The sequence below is a fragment of the Sceloporus occidentalis genome, unplaced genomic scaffold, assembly GCF_023333645.1.
Source record: "Sceloporus occidentalis isolate IW3139 unplaced genomic scaffold, rSceOcc1.0.p SCAF_218, whole genome shotgun sequence".
NCBI classification, from domain to species: Eukaryota; Metazoa; Chordata; class Lepidosauria; order Squamata; family Phrynosomatidae; genus Sceloporus; species Sceloporus occidentalis.
This window is the reverse complement of record NW_028317198.1, coordinates 419,001-439,711: the sequence shown is the minus strand read 5'-3', so window position 1 is coordinate 439,711 and position 20,711 is coordinate 419,001. Positions and strand designations below refer to the sequence as shown.

At 41.0% G+C, this 20,711-nt stretch overlaps 1 protein-coding gene across 1 annotated transcript in view; it reads right to left on the bottom strand.

Moving 5' to 3' along the window:
- The window catches only part of LOC149277329 (lysine-specific demethylase 4B-like), a 98,551-nt gene that overhangs the window by 15,329 nt on the left and 62,511 nt on the right, over positions 1 to 20,711 (bottom strand). Inside the window, exons 6-11 of the mRNA XM_089503046.1 lie at positions 19,661 to 19,764; positions 19,432 to 19,569; positions 19,086 to 19,282; positions 18,741 to 18,892; positions 8,476 to 8,537; positions 4,951 to 5,062 (exon numbers count right to left, since the gene is read on the bottom strand). Coding sequence (XP_089359172.1) covers positions 4,951 to 5,062; positions 8,476 to 8,537; positions 18,741 to 18,892; positions 19,086 to 19,282; positions 19,432 to 19,569; positions 19,661 to 19,764 — 765 coding nt within the window. The remainder of the gene's footprint in view (positions 1 to 4,950; positions 5,063 to 8,475; positions 8,538 to 18,740; positions 18,893 to 19,085; positions 19,283 to 19,431; positions 19,570 to 19,660; positions 19,765 to 20,711) is intronic.

The window sequence follows — 20,711 nt, the reverse complement described above, 5'->3', positions numbered from 1 at the left end:
CCATAACACATTTTCCCACGTGCTTTTGGGGGACTTAATGTTTGTTTTTGCAAACGTCAGCAGGGCTTGGATGTTTTTCTTTGTAAGAGAAGGCTTCCGTCTTGCCACCCTACCCCAGCTACGCCTACTGTACATTTTTCTGGCTTCACGGTTAGACCCGCATCCCTGATGCGGTCCAACATAACACACGGGTGAACCTGCCTAGCTTGGTCTCTCTGCGTTATTGTCAACTGATCTGCAAGGCGAACACCCCCTACTCCTGGCTGCCCTTTACCTTGCCGGATCCCTGAAAGCTAGGACATACTGCTCTGGAGAGCGGTCACAACCGCCACTGCAAGTGATTTTGCCACTCACAAGAAAAGTGGAAAAGAGTTCTCAGGAGTCTCTCCAGACCCGCCTGATAATCTGGCTCCTCTTGCAGGTTGAATACAGGTACTGCATTCAACCATGCAAGTCAATGGAGCCCACCTTTCTAATCACAGTGTGATTAGTAAAATAAATAAATAAATAAATAAAAAAAAGAAGAAGATAATAGTTAAAAAAAACAAAAAAAAAAAACAGTAAAATTTAAAAAAATTTTCCCACTGATGTCACCATCAGGGGAACTTTCAAATTCCAAAACAATTTAAAAAATAAAATAAAAAAAGGCAAAAAAATGTAAAATATTTAAATATAAAAAACATTTTTGTGAGCAAGTCCTAAAATTAGCACATTAGCTTAAAACAATTCTCGCATGGAAAGAGTTAAAATACTGGGATATTAAATGCCCATGGGGTGTCTACTTTAAAAAAATGTATGGGGTAAATTGAATTGGCCCGGGTTCAACAATTAATACAGGGGAAAGGATGGCCACATTTAGAAAAATGCACACGTCCCAAATGTGGCCTTTTAGTTCCCCAAAACCCAACAAACACATGCATGTGGGGTATCACTGTACTCAGGAGATGGTGCTGAACACATATTGGTTTACCGTGTGTAAGTAAGTAATATGATACAATCAAAACAACGTCATCTAAAGAAAGCCCTTCTTGTCCTGAAAAAAAACCAATATATAAAACTTGTGTGGGTTCAGTAAACGGGAAAGAAGAAAATTACAGTTTAACACAAGTAGTGCAGAAATGTTAAAACGTCCTGTGAATATTGATTATGTGCCGTCAGCTTCTCAGCGGATATTTTTATGTTAACCTATGTTGTCCTTTTCTGTGTGACTATAACCTGTGCAATGAGGTTAAGGGTGGACAGGTGTTTGGCTATTTCTTGCTCCTAGTAAGTTAAGAGAAACTGACCAAGTCTATTCAAGGACCACAATGGGGGAGTCAGAAGTGATTGATCATCTCAGCTGCAAACATGGTCTTTGACATAAACTGACCATAATAGGATGAATGGTTTTCTGTATCTTTCTGTATGTATATTTCAGGAGACTGATTATTTGCTACGTAGACAGATCTTAGCACGTAGCTGTCTTGTTTGTAAAAGGAATATAAGACATGTGTTGTTTTCATAGAGCAAGCGTAGCCTGGCTGATGACACTCCCTCTTGTGCACGAGCAATAAAATCTGCTTATTCAACTCTTTTGGGAAGAATCTGTGTCTCAAAGTTATTGAGCATTCACAAGCCATTGTCACGAAGGGTCCAAAAAATAAAATCAGTGTGGAATTTATTATATATATGTGACGGAACCCTCTATCACTGGGGCCACTGGAGAGGCATGAGAGATAGCCTCCTCCCTATTGACTAAGGGCCCTGGCTTTATAGAGACTTGTGTGACTACCCCCAGCAGGATATCATCTCATCACCTGCTGAGGGGGTTATCTCTGGCAGACAGCCATTGTTTTACTTTAATATCAGACCCCCCCATGGTGCACAACTATGCTGGAGGTGCTGGTCCAGACAGAGCTGAGGTTGGATGATGGATATCGGGCTCTGCGGTGGTACGCAGCACAGCTGTGCCCGGGGCTGGAGGATTAAGGTCCTACAAAGGACTTCAGCGGCCTGGGATTATTATTGAATTATTGATATTATAGAAAAGGATCGGTAGTGCATCAGAGTGTCAGGGAGAAGACCTCCAGGAGCGAAGGGCGGATGATATGCCATATGTGCCCGAGCTGTGGGCTGACCTGGATTATTTGCTCACACAAGAATGGGAACTGGAACAGGCATATCAAGAGTTGTTTAACCATGTTCAACCTTATGCCCCAGTGACCCTGGATTTCATGGATTTTACTGAGTGGTCACCTGAGGATGTTGACCCAAAAGGGGTGGATGAGACTGTGGTCTCCGCCCCTGAGTCACAGGAATACTGGACAGCTAACCCAGATCCGATAGCGGAACTATGTGACTGTACACAACAACCAGATCCAGAGTGTTATGCTTACCGGTTCCGCGCGGTCCCACGTCTGTCGGCCGCGGGTGGGTGGCTCGCGAGCGAGTACGCACGCGTGCCCTCTGAGTGACGTGCATACTGCACGTACACGGAGGGGCGTGTGTGTGGACGCGACGCGCACACGGCGGTCGCATTCTTCTATGCGAACTGCCGTGAGCCGCCCACAACGGCAAAGCACTCCTCCGAGAGCTGCCGCGGCGTGCCAGATGTACCAGACCTCGGATTGTTTCTTGACCTCGCTCCCGTGCTGCCTGCCCCGACCTCGGATTGTTTCTTGACCTTGCTCCCGTGCTGCCTGCCCCGACCTCGGATTGTTTCTTGACCCTGCTCCCGTGCTGCCTGACCCGACCTCAATATCTCCTGACCACCGTTTACTGTCTCTGGCCCTGTATTGTTCCTCCGCCTCGGACTTTCTGCCTGTAGGCTCCGTGCCGTAAATACGTCTCTGCATAGTGGGTACATTCCTGTGTTGTCTAGGTCCCGACCTAACACAGAGATTGTGGATTCTGGGAGTAGTGGATGGGACTGCGGTCTCCACAAGCACCCACCCAGCACGCCGCTGGCCTCTGCCCCACACCTGCAACCGTTACTGGGAACCAAAGAGATGCAGCAGCCGGCCCATCACCTAAGCAGCAGCTGGAGCACCAGGGAGGGGATGCAGGCAGCATTGCATCGCTCCCCAGCGCCTGAGTGAGTACCTGGGAGATGGCGCAGCCAGTATCCCCAGCGTCCAGGAGAGGAGAATTCTGTCCTCCCTGCCCAGCAGCCGACGGACAGCCAGCAAGATGGCACAGCCAGCCCATATCCCCAGAGGCAGCGGGTGCACCAGTTTTGGGTGGGCATTGATGAGCCTGGACTGATTGACTACGGAGTCAACCCGTTTGGGGTCTCTTCCTGGGCCAGTCCCATTCGGAAGGGGGAGAAATTGACGGAACCCTCCATCACTGGGGAGGCATAAGAGCTAGCCTCCTCCCTGTTGACTATGGGCCCTGGCTTTGTAGACACTTGTGTGGCTACCCCCAGCAGGATATCATCTCATCACCTGCTTAGGGGGTTATCTCTGGCTGACAGCCAGGATCTGCAACCAGGGAGTGACCACCATTGTTTTACTTTAATATCAGCCCCCCCCCTGACAAATGTGCAGCAACTGCGTGATGCCATCATGTCTATATGGACCAAAATCTAAGAGGATGTCACGTCCTTCCCAGGCTGCGGAGCTGCATATCTCGCTCTTGTTTCAATTTCCCTGTTTTGCTTCAATCCATTCCTGGATTTTATTTTGCTCTGTTCTGATCTTCCATTCCCGTCTTCTGCTTCAGCTCTGTTTCCTTTATAAGGTGTGCCCCACCCATGTGTTCTGTTTGTCTCAGTCTTCAGTCTAAAGGTATGTCTCAGTGCTATGTGTTTGGTTTACATGTTTGGTTTGTTTCGTACCATTGTCAGCAGGGATTAGCGTTAGGACCCACCGTCATTGGAGTACTTTGGTGTAGTGGTGGGCTAAGCATACTATGGCCATATGATGTGACGGAATCTCCAATAGTTATCAAACAGTCTTAGGCTAGTTTCTGTATTCATGTTTGTCTGTCTCTTATGTACCTTTGCCCTTCTTCCTTGTATCATCTGAGGATTCTGGTTCCTCTCTCCTCTCCCTTTGTCCTAGTTAATATGGCCTATCCTTGCTTAAAGGAGAAGCGTCCGAGGATTTCGGCTCCTCACTCATTCCCTTGTGTTCCTTGCCTTGTTCCCTGTCCTTTGTTGTGCCCTGTATCATGTATATCTTGTCTAGTAATGTTTATTCCTTGTCTGGTTCACTGTAGTGCCCTGTAACATGTATATCTTGTCTGGTAATGTTTCGTTCCTGGTCTCCCTGTCCCTTGCTTGTTATGTTTCTGCTATATCCTTTGCTTAGCTTCCATACTCCCTGCCTGCAACATCCTGCACGTGATTCTAGTGATATGTTTCATGCCTGCTCCAGGGTGCCTGCAGGATATCACTTTACTTCATTCTGGACTTCAACCGCTGCTATATCAGGGCGCTGGTGTTTGGCTGCACAACCCTAGGTGCTCAACTCCTGGGTGAGTGTGGTCACCCTGCAACCAGGCCCTGTCCAACTCCACTACTGCACTGTGACTCCTGCATACAATCTTCGGGCGCGCTGGGTCCTTTCAGTCATCTGTTTGGACCCAGTCCGTGACAGAGGAATGTTTCCAGCACCTTGCAGAAAGTATGCCACGAAGAATGAATGCAGTTTTAAAGGTAAAAGGGGTCCAACCCGGTACTAGCAATGTGTACCTAATAAAGTGGCCAGTGAGTGAGTGAGTGTGTGTGTGTGTGTATATATATATATATATATATATATATATATATATATATATATATATATATACACACATATATATATATATACACACGCACACACATATATTATATACACATACAATTAGATTAGTCTATAATGATCTACATATAAGGTACGCTGGTCTGTTTTTCTTTTATGTTAAAATACTTTGGACTCTTAGAAGACTCATTTATTTCAATACTTAGACAAAAGGAAGCTGATACACCACCTTCATCACTGGACATCTCCTGTTTCACAACAGACACAGGGGACCTGGCAGGAGGGCGCCCAAGGGGATGACGTCTGCTCTTCTTAATCTTCACTGGAAATAGAACAGGCACCTTAATGGAAAAATAAAAATTAGAACACTTAATTCATATTGTTAAAATCCAAATGTGTAAGGCATCACCACACACCTGTGACTCATTACGATGTTGTGCACTTCTGGTACACTCCTCAAATTGAGTTGTTCCTTCAGACTCTCTCTCACTCCAGTATCTTGTGGCAAAGTTTTTGAATGCTTCCTGGCAGGACATCCGTGTCTTGTCAAACACAACCTTCTTTACCTGAGGAACAACATAGAGTGTGGGGATTATGTGAACGCTTGAATTCATCTTCTCCAGAGACATTCAGGGGCCCTCTTATGGAGAAGAAAAGCTGCCACTATCAGAGGAGTTCAGTAGAAGATCTACAAGCAGAGAAATAACATCAGAATCACTTCTCACCTGTTGGTCTTTTTTCTTACGTCTCTCGCCCTTCACCACATGGTAGTGGCACTTTATGTGATCCACTATTTGGTCTGTCACCAACCCTAGAAGAAAAGAATATATATATTATATATATATATATATATATATATATATATATATATATATATATATATGATATTATATATATTGTGACGGTACTCCCGCCAAATGTTGCTTCTTCCTGTCAGGACACCAGCAATTAACCCCAGACAGAACCAGCATTGTAGAGAGAAGGGGGGACGCCGCTGCACCAGAGTTGCGTTGGCACTGTGGCTAGCCGAAGCTTAGCTACACAGTGTGGTTATTGTCCTGAAAAGGACAATAAAGGATCATAGCAGCCCACCCCAAGCATCAGACAGCACTCATATTTGGAAGCACAGGGGTTTTTAAAAACTACAAGGGGGTAATTTACATACAATAGACACAACAAACCACACAAAGTTCTTCATCAGGTCATCCTTGCACATGGCTCAGTATTTGCACTCAACCCACCTCAGACTAGTAAGGGGTTGCTATTGTACTTTTTGGGGAGGATGGGAAACACGGGCGCTTCCCTGACTTCTGTCCTGTAAGTCCTGACCTGATGGAGAGTTACACCGCACATAAACCCCCTCCCAAATTGCAGGCGCTCCAAATCTGTGTCCGAGCCCCACAGTCTTTAGAGTCTCTGGTACTTTGGGAAACGTGGCACTCTGTACCAGGGGTTAGAAATGGTCCCAATGGACCCCCTGTACCCACTTTCCCAAATAACAGAACCCCTTCCAAAGCCGGAGCCCATGGCATGGAGGCTTCCATAAAGATATATATATAAAGATATATATATATATGTATATACACACACACACACACACACACACGCAAGAGCACTCCCGTGAGTGTATTTAACTTCTTGGACATTATATTATATATATATATATATATATATATATATATATATATATATATATATATATAAATATATATATACATATACACACACACACATATACACACACACACACACATACACAGAGTGGTGAGATTCAGCCGGTTCTTGCGAACCATTTCTCTGAAAATGTAAAGTTCACCGAACCGTTTCTTAATTAATATTCAGACTTGCCAAACTTCCACAGGCTTTTGATATCGTGCACAGCTCCCCCCCCCCATACATTTTGTTGCACAGTTGGTTTCCAGCAGCAGACACAGTGAGCAGTGTCCTGACTGAGCCTGTGGAGCAGCAGTAGCAGAACTCTACTCTGGTAATAAATTGCTTATGTGTTTCTTTCTATATATTTATCATAAATATATATTTATTAATATAATGGTAACATTAATTACTTGCTAATGTTTTTTTTCTTTATTAAACATTTATTATTAATGCTAAATGTATAAATTAAAATAATAAATATATAATTATTAATAAAATGGTGATTAGCATTAATTAATGGCAATTAATTAATGCACTGGTGCTTTTTTGATTATTGATTGAGATTTTTTATGTCACAAATGCAATTGCTAAAACATCATAGATTTGTAAAAGAAAAATATTCTTTTTGGAAACAAGATGAAAACAGCATATGCCAATTTTAGTCAAATTGGTTCTATATGTACATCAGAGACTCATGTCAACTCTTTAAGTTCCCCCCCCTTACAGAAGAGGACCTCAAAATCGCCTTATCTTCACTTAAGACGGTCTGCCGGGCACATATTACAAGAAATTCCAACGCTCTTCAATAAACTCATAGACGGTGAATCCATTGCAAAAGAAATGCTGGCAGCCAAAATAATAGTCCTACATAAAGACAGAAAATAAAGACCCCACCAATTGTAGCAGCTACCGACCAATATCCCTCATCAACGCGGACATCAAGCTATATGCAAAACTTCTGGCCACACATCTCAGTACCATCATCTCGACACTGATACATCTAGATCAAGTCTGGTTTATACCCCAAAGAGAAGCCCCAGATAACATCAGACGCACAATTAATTTGATTGAAATTGCCAAATCTACGGGTCAGTCTGCCATGTTATTAGACGTGGAAAAAGCGTTTGACCACATAGATTGGAGATACATGTGAGAAGTCCTAGCCAAATTTGGCTTTCAAGGTCGATATTTGAGAGGGATCCAAGCTCTTTATGACAACCCGCTGGCTTCAGTGGCACTGATGGGACACAAATCGCTTCCCTTCACAATCCAAAACGGCACCTGACAGGGGTGCCTGCTCTCCCCCCTGCTATTTGCAGTCTGTCTGGAACCCCTGGCTATTGCTATTAGACTCAACCCCGATATCACTGGGATAACAGTGCACGGTCGACAATATAAATCGAGCCTATTCGCAGATGACATCTTACCCTGACGAGACCTTCCATATCACTCCCTAACCTCTACTCCCAACTCCATGACTTCTCTCAGATCTCCGGCTACAAAATTAATGATGCGAAATGCGAGGGAGAAGACTTGGTTCAGACTATTGCCGCCAATTTCAAGTTTACCTGGAGAAAACCCCATATTACTTATCCAGGCATCAACATTCCGAACGACCCCTCTACTCTATACCAGGCCAATTACCACCCTCTCCTGACAGCCCTTCGCAAGGAACTTACGCAATGGTCTCAATATTCCATCTCCTGGCTGGGTCGGATATACGCTATAAAAGTGAACACTTTGTCCAGACTACTCTACTTACTGACTCCTTTCAATCGCAACTATTTCAATTCATATGGAACGCAAAAAGGGCTAGAATCCAGAGAAGGACGATGTATATGCCTAAACACAAAGGGGGCTTGGCTGTTCCAAACTTGTACTTTTATTATTTAGCAGCAAGATTTTCACAACTGGAAGCGTGGTCCTTCCCAGAAGGAACTCTACCGTGGGTCGATATTGAACGCAGCTACATTTCACACCATCAGCTACAATTGATACTTCGGACCGACAACACAGACTTCCCAGGTCCAGACACTCTAATGACCATGAAGACCTCATATCTCACGTGGCGGACCTTCAGGTATAAATTACACCTTACGGAACGATCGTCCCCGCTGACCCCCATAGTATATAACCCCGTTTTCCCAGAGGGTACCGAACCTGCGAAATTCAAATGGTGGATTGAGGCAGGATTATCGAGAGCTGGACAGATGATACAGAAAGTGATTTCGTACCAAGCCCTGCGTGACACTAAACACATGCCGCCAAGAGAACTTTTCAGATACCTCCAGATTAGACACTTCCTGCAGACCTTACTTGACCGGGGTTTCGTGGCTGAACCTACGCTTTTTGAAAGGAGATTTCTATACCGCAAAAGCCTGAAACACTCAATCTCGTCCACTACAACCACTTCCTTACAACCAAATTTGAGGATACTCCTCCTTCATATCAAGTATGCTGGCACCATGACTTACACAAGGAATTCCCTAACGAAGTTTGGGACGGGGCTGCAGAAACCATGCATAAAATCACCAACAACACAATAATCAAATAACGACTCTACAAAGTAATAGCTCATTGGTATCGTTCCCCGTTAAGACTGTCTCACATGGTAGGCAGCTGTGAAGACCAGTGCTTTAGAGGATGTGGGTCAACAGGCTCATATTTACATGCCTGGTAGACATGCAGACTTCTCTCACCAATTTGGCAAAAAATTTTCCAGCAACTATCCCAAGCCCTGAAAACAAGAATCACAGCAACCCCAGAAGTAGCCTTACTAGTGATGGATGTGGACATGCAAGAACTCTCTGCCCCTGACCAAAAACTTATCCATAGGGTCTGTGTGGCTGTCAAACAGGCCCTAGCGAAGAGATGGAAGGGCAGCCCTCCTACGACAGAGGAAATTCACTCCAATATCTGAAACCTCATCTCCATGGAAAAAATAACGGCAAAAAATTATGAAATGTACAAATTTGAAGCTATCTGGGACCCATGGCTCACTACATTTCCCAAGAAGAAGGAGGTGACACCCTTGCCGGACCTCTGACTACAGTCAGTGAACCCGCCGAGACCATCTCGACCCCCCCCCCCTTTCTCTCAGTCTTCTTTTTTTCCTCTTTTCCCCCTTTCGCTTCTCTTTACCAATTTCTTTTTTTTTTTATAGCTTTACATGTTTGCTTTTCATTTGTTTTTACTCTTTTGTAAAATACAAAAATAACACATTTGTGATTTGTAGCACCTCCTCAATGCTGCCAATACTACAATTCATATTTGTCTCTTATAATTGGTTACTTGTGATATATTATAAGATCTACTTGAATGTACTACCATACCATTGTACCTGCTTCACAGAATGTAACCTGTCTGTTTCCATACTATATACGGCATGTCTTGTTACTGTTCACGAATGCTAATAAACAAGAGTTTAAAAAAATAAATAAATATATTACCAGTAAGGGCACAATGTTATCACCACTACATTGAAGTGATGACTTCAATGAACTTTATAAACCATTATATAATCTGGTGGGCTCAAATAAATCAAATGGGAAAAATAAAATATTTTTTACAAATTAAATCTTCCAACAATTAACTTGAATCAACTAAAAGACTTAAATCTTCCAATCTCAGATACAATTAAAAATAAATAAATAAATTAAAAAAAGCTCCTGGTCCCGATGGCTACTCTGCCATAAGACATTCGGAGAAGCAATCATTCCCTTACTGTTCAGAATATATGGAAAGAGTGGTCGGAGATCCCCACAGAAATGTTGCTAGACTATATACTCCCACTCCCAAAATCTGGGAAAGATTTTCATTATATCACAAATTACAGATTTATATCCCTCACTAACACGGACATACAGATCTTTTCAAAGATCCTTGCAGAGAGGTTAAAGAAAATCCTATCATAAATTATCAACCCCGATCAAGCAGGGTTTATAAAGGGGTAGACAAAGTACTGATAATGTAGAGAAATATACTAATTTAATAAATATTACCAACAATAGGAAAACACTGACCTCCTTAATCGCCCTGGAGGCCGAAAAGGCATCTGATCGGGTCAATTGGGAGTTTATGTTTCAGTCAGTTGAAGCACTTGGGCTCTCCGGCCCCTTCCTTGCCAATATTAAGAGATTATATATGAGCCCAATGGCCAAAATAGTGGGCTATTAATTGGACTTTAGAGTTAAAAATGGCACGTGGCAGGGGCCCCCCTAAGCCCCCCCCATATGTCATTTCTATGGAACCTTTGGCACAGTTAGCGTTACCTCCAGCATTAATGGGATTAAAATGGGATAACGAACACATGCAATTTCATTATTTAAAGATGATGTTCTAATCCCCAAATTACTGGAAGTAATAAATGAATACAGTTTGTATTCGAACTATAAAATAAATATTGGGAAAACCCAGGTAATCTCAGGTTTCCACTCGTTAGAACAAAAAAAATGATTGAATACTTTTCTTAACTGGGATGATGACTATTTAGGCATAAAATGCACTAAAAGACCAGAGCAGTTTTTGCTGTCTTTCTTCAACAGTAAATTATCTCTTCTCAATTAGTTCACCCACACAAATCATATATTGTTGTTTTTTTTCAGCACAAGTAGGGCTTTCTTTTGAAATAATTATATATATAAACCATCATTAAGTATGAAAAAATATTTTTACAGTTTCTCCTATAAAAACTATATATAACCAGTGGAAATGGAAAAAAACTCCAAAAGTGTATATAGGTATTTGTCCTGTTTTTGGAAACACCTCATATGCCTGGTATTTTCATTTATTTTTGCACCTACAGGGTTAAATATGAGTGACGCACATTGCTGTTTCTAAACAAGATTATTTTTAAATGTGGTATCCTGGGAGTTGCGCCCTAATAGTGGCCAGAAAAAAGAGAAACTGCTCAACAAAAGTATGTATTTTTTGGAAGGTGACATCCCAAAGTATTTTACTTGAGGTATTTTAACACTTTTTATTTAATCATTTTAGTGCCAGTCTGTCCTAAACATTGCAGTTAAATTTCATTTTGTTTTTCATTTCCAGTATTTCTTTTTCCCTGGGTATATAAAATGACTGAAACAACTTGTGATTTGTATTTAGAAACACCCCCCAAGTACAGGAATATACATGGGTAGGGCATGTCTCTTTGGCACTGAGGGTTCAAAATTGGAACATGCTCATTTCAGTTTTCAAACATGGAATTTTGATAGATCAGTTTGTTGGGTCTAGGTCTCATCTGAGACACGTAGACGTCCCATATTTCATTTTAACCCCTAAAACTATATATTGCCTAAAACTAGACAGCTCAGGGAATCTAGTTACGGGTATATTGGCCTGTCCCGTGCAGCTGATTCCACACCGGCACCTTCCAAATTTAGTCTAACAAAATAAGAAAACATTTTTCACATCCACTTTGCGGTTTCACCATGATTATTTTTCTGAGTAGAAGTGTGAAAAAACAAAATAGATCTTGATTTGTGTTCAGTAACAACCCCCGAGTACAGTGATACCCCACATGCATAAATAAGTCATGTTTCTCAGACATTGTGGAGTCAAAACTGGAACGTGCACATTTCAATTTTTAAACTTTTTAAAATATTTTTTTTATCAGATTACTTGTAGGTGACAAGTTTAGGCCGCTGACATTGATCAGGAAGACCGATCAATAATCTTAAAATTATTAAAATGTCACTGACAAGTCATCAGGTAATTATGTATTTATTTATTTTTATTAATAATTTGTGTTTTTCCATAATTTTCCATAATTACCCTAGATGTCCCCTCTCTCTCTTTGTAGGGCAGGGTCATCCAGGGGCTGTTCACTCCTATTGGCCAGGAGTGATCTGTTCATCATCAGCCCACTTCGATTGGTTCTGCAGCAGTTACTAAACTCACAGCATTTGACCTGGAAGCACCCTGGACTCTCAGGTCAGTGCTGGTTTTTTTTGTTGTTTATTTTTTTTTTAACTCTTTCAATGCTGATGATCCATTGAAGCACAGCATTGACTAATATTTAGTCCCCACATTCGTGGCATTGAAGGGGTTAATTGAGCAAAGGAGGAGGTAGAGGATGCTCTCCACACTCATGTGGAGACCGAAGAACCCTTTCTCCCTGTCCCTGAAGCTGCCTCTGGCAGATGGGACACAATCTCCGGTAGAACGGCGTTTGCAGGGAGGAGTCTCTGATCACTCCCGTACAAAATGGGTATAAACCCCTAAAATGCCGCTGACATGGAGTGATCAGGCAGCAGGGGAATGTTGTCAACAAACAAACCCCTTCCCTGAAGCTGCCTATTCGCTCCCTGAGAGCACCAGTGCATCGTTAACCCCTTCAATGCCACGATCACAGCATTTTATGAAAAACGCATTTTGAGCCGACAAAATCACTCCATGGGAGTGATCCAAGGCTCGGGGGCGGGGTCAGGGTGGCTGTGCTGGTCTGCTCAGACATCCGGGCAGACAGCAGCAGCAGCAGCAGCGCCCCCGCAATCACCACGATTGTGGCAACGTGGGGACATTTATTTGAGATGACGTACCTGGTACTGCAGCTACCATGTAACCATGGCGCACCAGGTACGTCCCGGTCTTGAAGGGGTTAAGCATAAAAGTTGAACATGGATGACCTAATTACAATAAATTATACAGGTCTATCTTCCACTAAAAAAAACATCAAGAAAGGATGGAAAGGTCTTAAAATATCTTGGCATGGTAGGATAAACTTAATGCCTACTTTTTACCTACATTAGTATATCTATTTAGAGCCATCCCATTACAAGTAACAATCTATATTTTGACTCAATTCCAAAAATCTATAATGTCTTATCCTGTTTAGCAGGATAGAATTTCTTTTATAGATTTGGTAAAGAAAATCAATGAGGCACATCCCTCCCCGACATAAAACTTGCATGCTTAATCATTTTATGGAATGGGGAAAATCTTAACATGCGGGGGCTGTTTGGTTAAATATAGAAAAGGAATGGTTTCAATTAAAGCTGCACCAAAATCGAAAATGAGCCCCCCCCCAAAAAAACTTTTATTCAAAGTAACGCACCAAAATTGGACAAAAAAATTCAGTAACTATATATATATATATGATTAACAGCAATCACACTTCTATCATGCCTAGGTTCTAGTATGTACTGGTTGCCTGGGCATGATAGGAGTGTGATTTTTGTTAACAATCAGATATATATTAATATTGTTATTGAATTTTTCTGTCCAATTTTGGTGTGTTAACCACACTTAATAAAAGTAAGTAACCCACCAAAATTGGACAAAAAAAATAAATCAACATTTGTTCACTCATTCAAATACTCATTTATTTCCTTTATCACACATACTTGCTCATACACCCTGCCCCACCCCCTTACCTGAACTGCAGATCTCTCACTCGCAGACTTCTGCAGGGGTCCGGCTTCTTCCCTCTGCAACTTATCTTGTCCTGCCCCCAGGGGAAGGAAGGGAGCAGAGTCATGTGACGTGCATTAACGTGACTCCACTGGCTTCCTGTTCTCCTGGCTGGTACAAGAGACGCTGCTCGCACACTGTGCGACCAACGCACAGGTAAGCAGCCCAACCCCTGCGAACGATTATTGCCGGATGTTTTTTCTTATTTCGGCATTTTGCCGATAATGTCCTTTTCGGCCGATATATTTCGGCCACCGACATATCGGTGCATCCCTAGTTTCAATGTCAGTCCCAATATAACCTATTCTGGACAGACTTAAGGTCCCTTAACATACAAGATCAAAAACATAAAAATCTAATTATCACAGATGTTACACGGACTTTGAAAAAACTGAAAGAAAAATTTAAAATTAAGGGTAAACTGCTTTCCTCCAACCCTATTACGAGTCGAGATCTAGACTTGAGAGAATGGGGTACATTACATAAAATTTCCATAAAAAATTTGATGGAGAAGAATGTACTACTCCCTTTTCGGCAATTGAAAAAGAAATATGGCCTTCCGGACAAGGAAGGTTAAAATTACGTTCGCATTAACCATTTTTTAAAATCAATTGCAATAGTGGACGTTCCAATTTTGGAAGAACTCCTGTCAAACCATAGTAGACATAGATCTATTCAAAGAATTAGAAAAGTATGTTAATGTCTTTCTTCTAATCCACTAGAAAAGAAAATGGGAGATTTGTACAGGCAAACCCTTTAATTTGGTAGAATGGTACACATAATTTAAAAGAATCAGAAAGGTTTCACACTGCGTTGGTGTGCAAGAATTATATATAAAAATTGTCCATAGATGGTTTTTAAAACCACATCAAGTTAGAAAATTTACGGCAAATACATCAGATATTTGTTGGAGGTGCAAAAAAAGATTCAGGTACGATAATCCATATGTAGTGGCACTGTGATGTGGTCAAGGGTATGAGCCTCCCTGATTTCTCAACTAATCCGCAGGATGTTTGATAAAATATCTATCTCTCCTGAAATGTTTCTATTCCACTTAGATTTACCAAACTTTATTAACATAATTTTGTTTTGATCATACAAGTATTTTTAGCTTCCAAAATATCGATAGCAAGGAACTAGAAAACAACAGGGAAAATAAGGTGGATGAGATCTGTTCTCAGATAATATTCCAATGCAATATGGAGGAGGGCTTTTTTCTAAGCAAAGGCTTTGGCCGTATACATAAGAAAACGTGGGCATCCCGGATGACAGGGCCTTTCCTAAACCTGTAATTTGTGACACCGATAGGATTACAAATATGAATATTCGAATCTCCCGTGGTAATCCCCCTCCTGGTGAACATTGAGATGGCGATTCCTACATGGTACAGCAGAAAATGTCTTGTCTTTGTTGGTCTATATATTTTAGTTTATGTGTTATATTTAGGTTTCTTTATCTGAGCTAAGAGTGGGTATACAAGACAGAAGAAAGCACAAATGAGGCCTTCGAACAAAGAAGGGGTAGGAGAGGTGGGAAAGAAAGAATGAAAGGGAAATGTAATTAGCCCTTGACCTTAATAAACAAGCAAGGATGTAAATCAATGAAAGGACAATAATCAACATGGCCCCAACTCCTTCGTATGAGAACTGAGCTCAGAATATAGAAAAACGGGAATGTATTTACCACTCCTGGTACATGTCAAACAACACCCCATCAACATCTCCTGACTACAGTGGTACCCCCCATGCATGGGTTTGTTGGGTTGTTTGGGGAGTAAATGGCCACATTTGGGAAGTTTTTTCAAATTGGAATTTTGGCATATTGAAATCTAGCTTGGCTTTATGTCTATCCCATGCTTGCTTAAATGTCTTTACTGTATTAACATCTACCACTTCTGCTGGAAGGCTATTCCATGCGTCCACTACCCTTTCGGTAAAGTAATATTTCCTGATGTTACCTTTAAACCTTTGCCCCTTAGCTCATGACTATGTCCTCTTGTTGTGGTAGTTTTATATATATATATACTCTCTTCCTTTATCTTGTTGATTCCCTTTAAGTATTAAATGTTTCTATCATATCTTTCTTTCTTTCTTCTTGTCTTTCTTCCAGGCTATATATGTTAAGATCCTTTAACCTGTCCTGGTAAGTTTTATCCTTTAATCCATGAACCATTTTAGTAGCCCTTCTCTGAACTTTTTCCAACATATCTATATCCTTCTGGAGATACGGTCTCCAGTACTGTGCACAATACTCCAAGTGAGGTCTCACCAGTGACCTGTACAACGGCATGAGCACTTCCCTCTTTCTACTGCTAATACCTCTCGCTATACAACCAAGCATTCTGGGTATTTCAGATGCTGGTATTTTAACCCTTTCGATGCACTAATTTTAACACCAGTTAAACACCATCAAAGTTTGCAGTAGTATATTTCATATGTTTCTTTCCACACACACACGTTCTAATTGGGGTTTCAATTTACAGCTTCTGGTATATGTTACTGTCAAACACCACCCCAAAATGCGTTCATCAACATCTCTTCAGTACAGTGATACTCCCCATGCATAAGTTTGTTGGGTTATTTGGGAGGTAAAAGACCATCTTTGCGAGATGTGCATTTCTTTGGATTTTGGACTTCTGGCCAGTCTGTGCCCTTGTCCCATCTTTGAACCCGGCCAATTAGATTTACCCCATCAAATCACACATTTTTTATAAACTTAACACCCCATGGGCATTTAACATGCCAGTACTTTCATTGCCAGAAGATATAGTGCTTATTTTAGGACTTGCTTATAAAAAAATTTATATATATATATATATATATATATACACACTCCTTTTGGCACTGGATGGGTCCCCTGATGGTGACATCAGTGGGGAATAGTTTTTTTATGTTACCAAATATTTTTTTTTTTATATTTATTTTACTAATCACATTGTTATTGGAAAGCTGGTCTCCATTGACTTGCATGGTTGGATGGAGCACCTGTATTCAGCCTGCAGGGAGACCCTCTTGGAAACTTGTTTATTATTATTATTTTTTTTTTTTTTAAAGGTCTCCACCATCTTGTGAGGGGCAAAATCCCTTGCAGTGGCGATTGTGCCCTCTCTGGAGTGATCACAGTCCGTCCTGGGTTTTCAGTGTCACTGAATACTTGAATTTCAGCAACTCCGTTTAAGCACAGGAGGTGATCAATGATCGTTTATTGCCTCCTAAGCTCTTTTAACCCCTTTCAGTCCCCCCTCAGTACAGGTACGTCCATAGAACGCATCGCAAGAAACCCTTATGGACGTACCGGTACGTGTTTACCTTCTTGCAGCGGCAGGGACACATCTTTTCTGCTACACGGGAGATTAGGCTGTCTTTTGACAGCCCAGGCTCCCCTCTGTCAGCCTTGCTTCCCCGATTTTCTGTAACAGCTGCCGGCACAAGCGCCGGAAAGCAGTTAGTTTAAAATGCCCGATCAGACATTCCCTTCCGAGTCACATCACTGCTGATGTCACCCGGAAGGTCATCGGAGCAAGTCCATGTTTCTCACTCTTTTCACATGCTGAAAAACAAAACAATAAAAAAAAAATACTAAAATAATACAATAAAAAAATAATAAAGTGAGCTAAGTGATGTCATTGTGACATCACTGGCATTAATAACATATATATATATAAGATAACCAGAATAAAAAAGGAAAAAAAAAAAACCCCTTACATCCCATTGCCCTAGCACAACTTCTAAAAGAAAAGGTATAACCCCCTGGCCCCGGTCACAACCCCCACACCCTTTAAGCCATAAGTTTGAAAAATACTACCCTTTAGGGTACTATATGTAAGGGATGGATATGGCCCTCTAGAGAGAGAGAAACTAAGGATGTGGGGTATTTCCATAATCAGGAGATGCAGCTGCACAATTTTGGCTGTTTCTCTGCCGCAAGACAAACCCTGTGCAAAAAACTCTAAGCAACACAGAAGTGTTGGTGACCAAATAGCTGCATGAGGAGTGCCCAAATACCCCTGATAGGATAGTCTTGGTTGTCTGCTTTAAAGAAATGTATATTTTTGTGGGTATTTTTGGTTTATTTGTTTAAAATTAGAGTTGCAATCCCATCATACCTAATTCTATGGCTTTGTAAAAAATAATGTACTATGTGTAATGTCCTATATAAATGAGGTATTTCAGAAATCAGGACACATGAATTGATACATTTGGAGGGGATTTTCCATCACTTTACCTAATTTTGTGAGGATTCAGAGGGGAAAATATATAACAAAATTTTTTTTTTCAAATTTTTCGCTATTTTACTAAATTTCTCATCCTAAATTCTCAGGTAATTATCTAACTGTGGTATCAAAAGAAAGCCCTCTCTCATTGAAAAAACAGTATGGGTACACTAGTCGCAGGAAAAGGGAATAATCACTGAACCGACATACAGCAAAAATGGCAATATTGCTCCAAGACTTGAGGTACCAAAAATCAGGTGTCTGTCACCATATTATATATAGAGGATGTTGACATATTATTATTATTATTATACTTTATTTATAAAGGTAAAAATTGTACAGATAACGACAAGTACAAAATGACAAGCAATTGACATACAGAAACAAGAGGAATGGAGGGCCCTGTTCCCGCAGGAGGGGCCACACGGGGCCGAATGCATCAACATTAGCATTACAGCAACACCGTTTGGGTGAAGAAAGTGATCACTTTTTACAACCTTTTAAAGTCATGACGTGCCAGGCATGTCTGGCATGTCAATCGTCGTGATAGGGTTAAAAGGCTTGGGGTGATCGCACCAAATAGTGATTTGATTTAGATTTTTATTCTGTTCACTAATTTAGCATTTTGTTAACTATTAATATGTAAATGTTTTGAAAATATTACTTCACAGAATTGTTTCACACCTGCCTAAAACTCTTGAACTATATATATATCTATCTATATGTGCGCTACATACCTTCACTGATGCCTTTGCTAGTCTCATCCTCATCACATTTTTTGCCTTCTTCCTCTGACCCCTCAAGCTTCAATTCAGAACCAAACAATTCCCTGAGCAACTTCTGATCTTGAGTCTTGTGCCTGCGAGGCTGGGAACGTTTCTTATAGGGTCTGAAGTGAAGGTATAAACGGTGAATCAAAAAGTGCAGTGACCAATTTTGATTAACAGACAGTAAATACATTTATTTCTCACTTGAAGAGCTGGAAACAAGAGAATAGAGCTCTATAGCTCTTGCAGTACAAATAATAACTTAGTATGACCTCATTAGACTAAAACAGTTGCTTACTATTGTCTATATGTTACCTGCGGCCAACTTTCGCCTTCAGCTGAAATCTGTTCTCCCTCCAGGTCTCCAATTCAGGGCTGCTGAATTCCGTGGGTCTGAGGTGGTCCAGAACAGTGCTGTCTTTTCCCTGCTTCCACAGATCATATCGATCAGGTTGCAGCACTTTCACAAATACATCCATAGAAATCTTCACCATGTCTTTACGACATGTGCACTGTGGGCATTGAAAAGGTGGTGAAATACTGGAAGGAAGGGAAAAGGGAGATATAGCACAAAAACCCTGATTCCAGGACAGATGAACAAATTAGTACAGACAGAGATGTATGAAACATATGTTGGATGAAGCAATGAAAGTAACCCCACCTGAGTAGCCATTTTCCCATAATCAATCCAGCGCAGTGTGGCAAAATTGGTCGACTCTGCGCAGTTGAATCCATGGTTAAATCCTGCATGGTATCCATATGGAAATGTGATCATGAACTCACCTGCTTCTTGTGTTATCTAAAAATAAAGTAAATTTGTCATATAAAATTAGTCAAAAGTAACAGTCATAATTTATATACTTGAATATATCCTAGCAGATACTGCTCACCCTGTCAAAAGGAATCCCATACTTCTTCAGAATGGATGGAGAAATCAGAGTCATCTTATGTCGCAAGAAAGCATCACAACCCTGTGAGCTACCAGGAAAGAAACCTGAGGTAAAGTAGGGTTATGTAAGTTAACCAATTCAGATGGGTAGGGAATGCATATGATGTTTTAATTGGATATATATTTGCCATGTAAAAAACAAGAAAGAACAGAATAAGAAAGTTCCTACAAAAACCACCGCAAACGGGTTAATTCACTGATGGGAGAGTTGTGGTTTTTAACGTTACTATTCATTATGAAGGGTGAAAATTGGCAAGATTCTCTAACAAGAATAGTTAAGCTGATGTTATATAATGCATAATTCAGTTGGCGATGACAGAGGAAATCTTGTGGACTTAACTACACAGGGCCAGCCAAGTGAAGTCAGATTTTCTTCATTTAGCCCTTTGGACATTAAACCTGTGGGGTGCCTAGCTACATGCGATTTAGCAAGCAACAAATTGCTCCCTAATATAAGAGCCTATCTATACGCAGTTTAGACACGTTGCTCCCTATTTTGTAAGTGAGCATTTGGATTCTGTGTTTTTTTATATACACAGAGCACTATTGTAAGTTTATTTTCTCTCTATACCTGTACTGCATTTCAAGAAGAATAAGCCCAGCTGAACAATCGTTGAAGTGACAATATTAAGTATATTTTTGTATTTATCAACATATATTATTTTCACTGGTGGCCTTCAGCTTGTTTGGTTCCATTAAATTAGTAGTAGCAAAAGCTTGGGATAATTGTTACAAAATGAAGCCACATCAAAATAAATGCTTGCCCTCAATTTTTTACAACAGTGTGTATGATCAATTTGTAATCAATAAGCACGCTATATTGCAAGTTAAACTGCAAGTCAATTGTTAATACACTAATGAATTTGCAGCTTCAGGCATACTTGGCTCACAACCTGAACTTGGGAAAACTCATCCAAGATGGCTATTTCACTCAGGTAGCTGTAAGTGCATTTTGCACTAAACACATCAGAGACTAGTTTAGCCTCTGAACT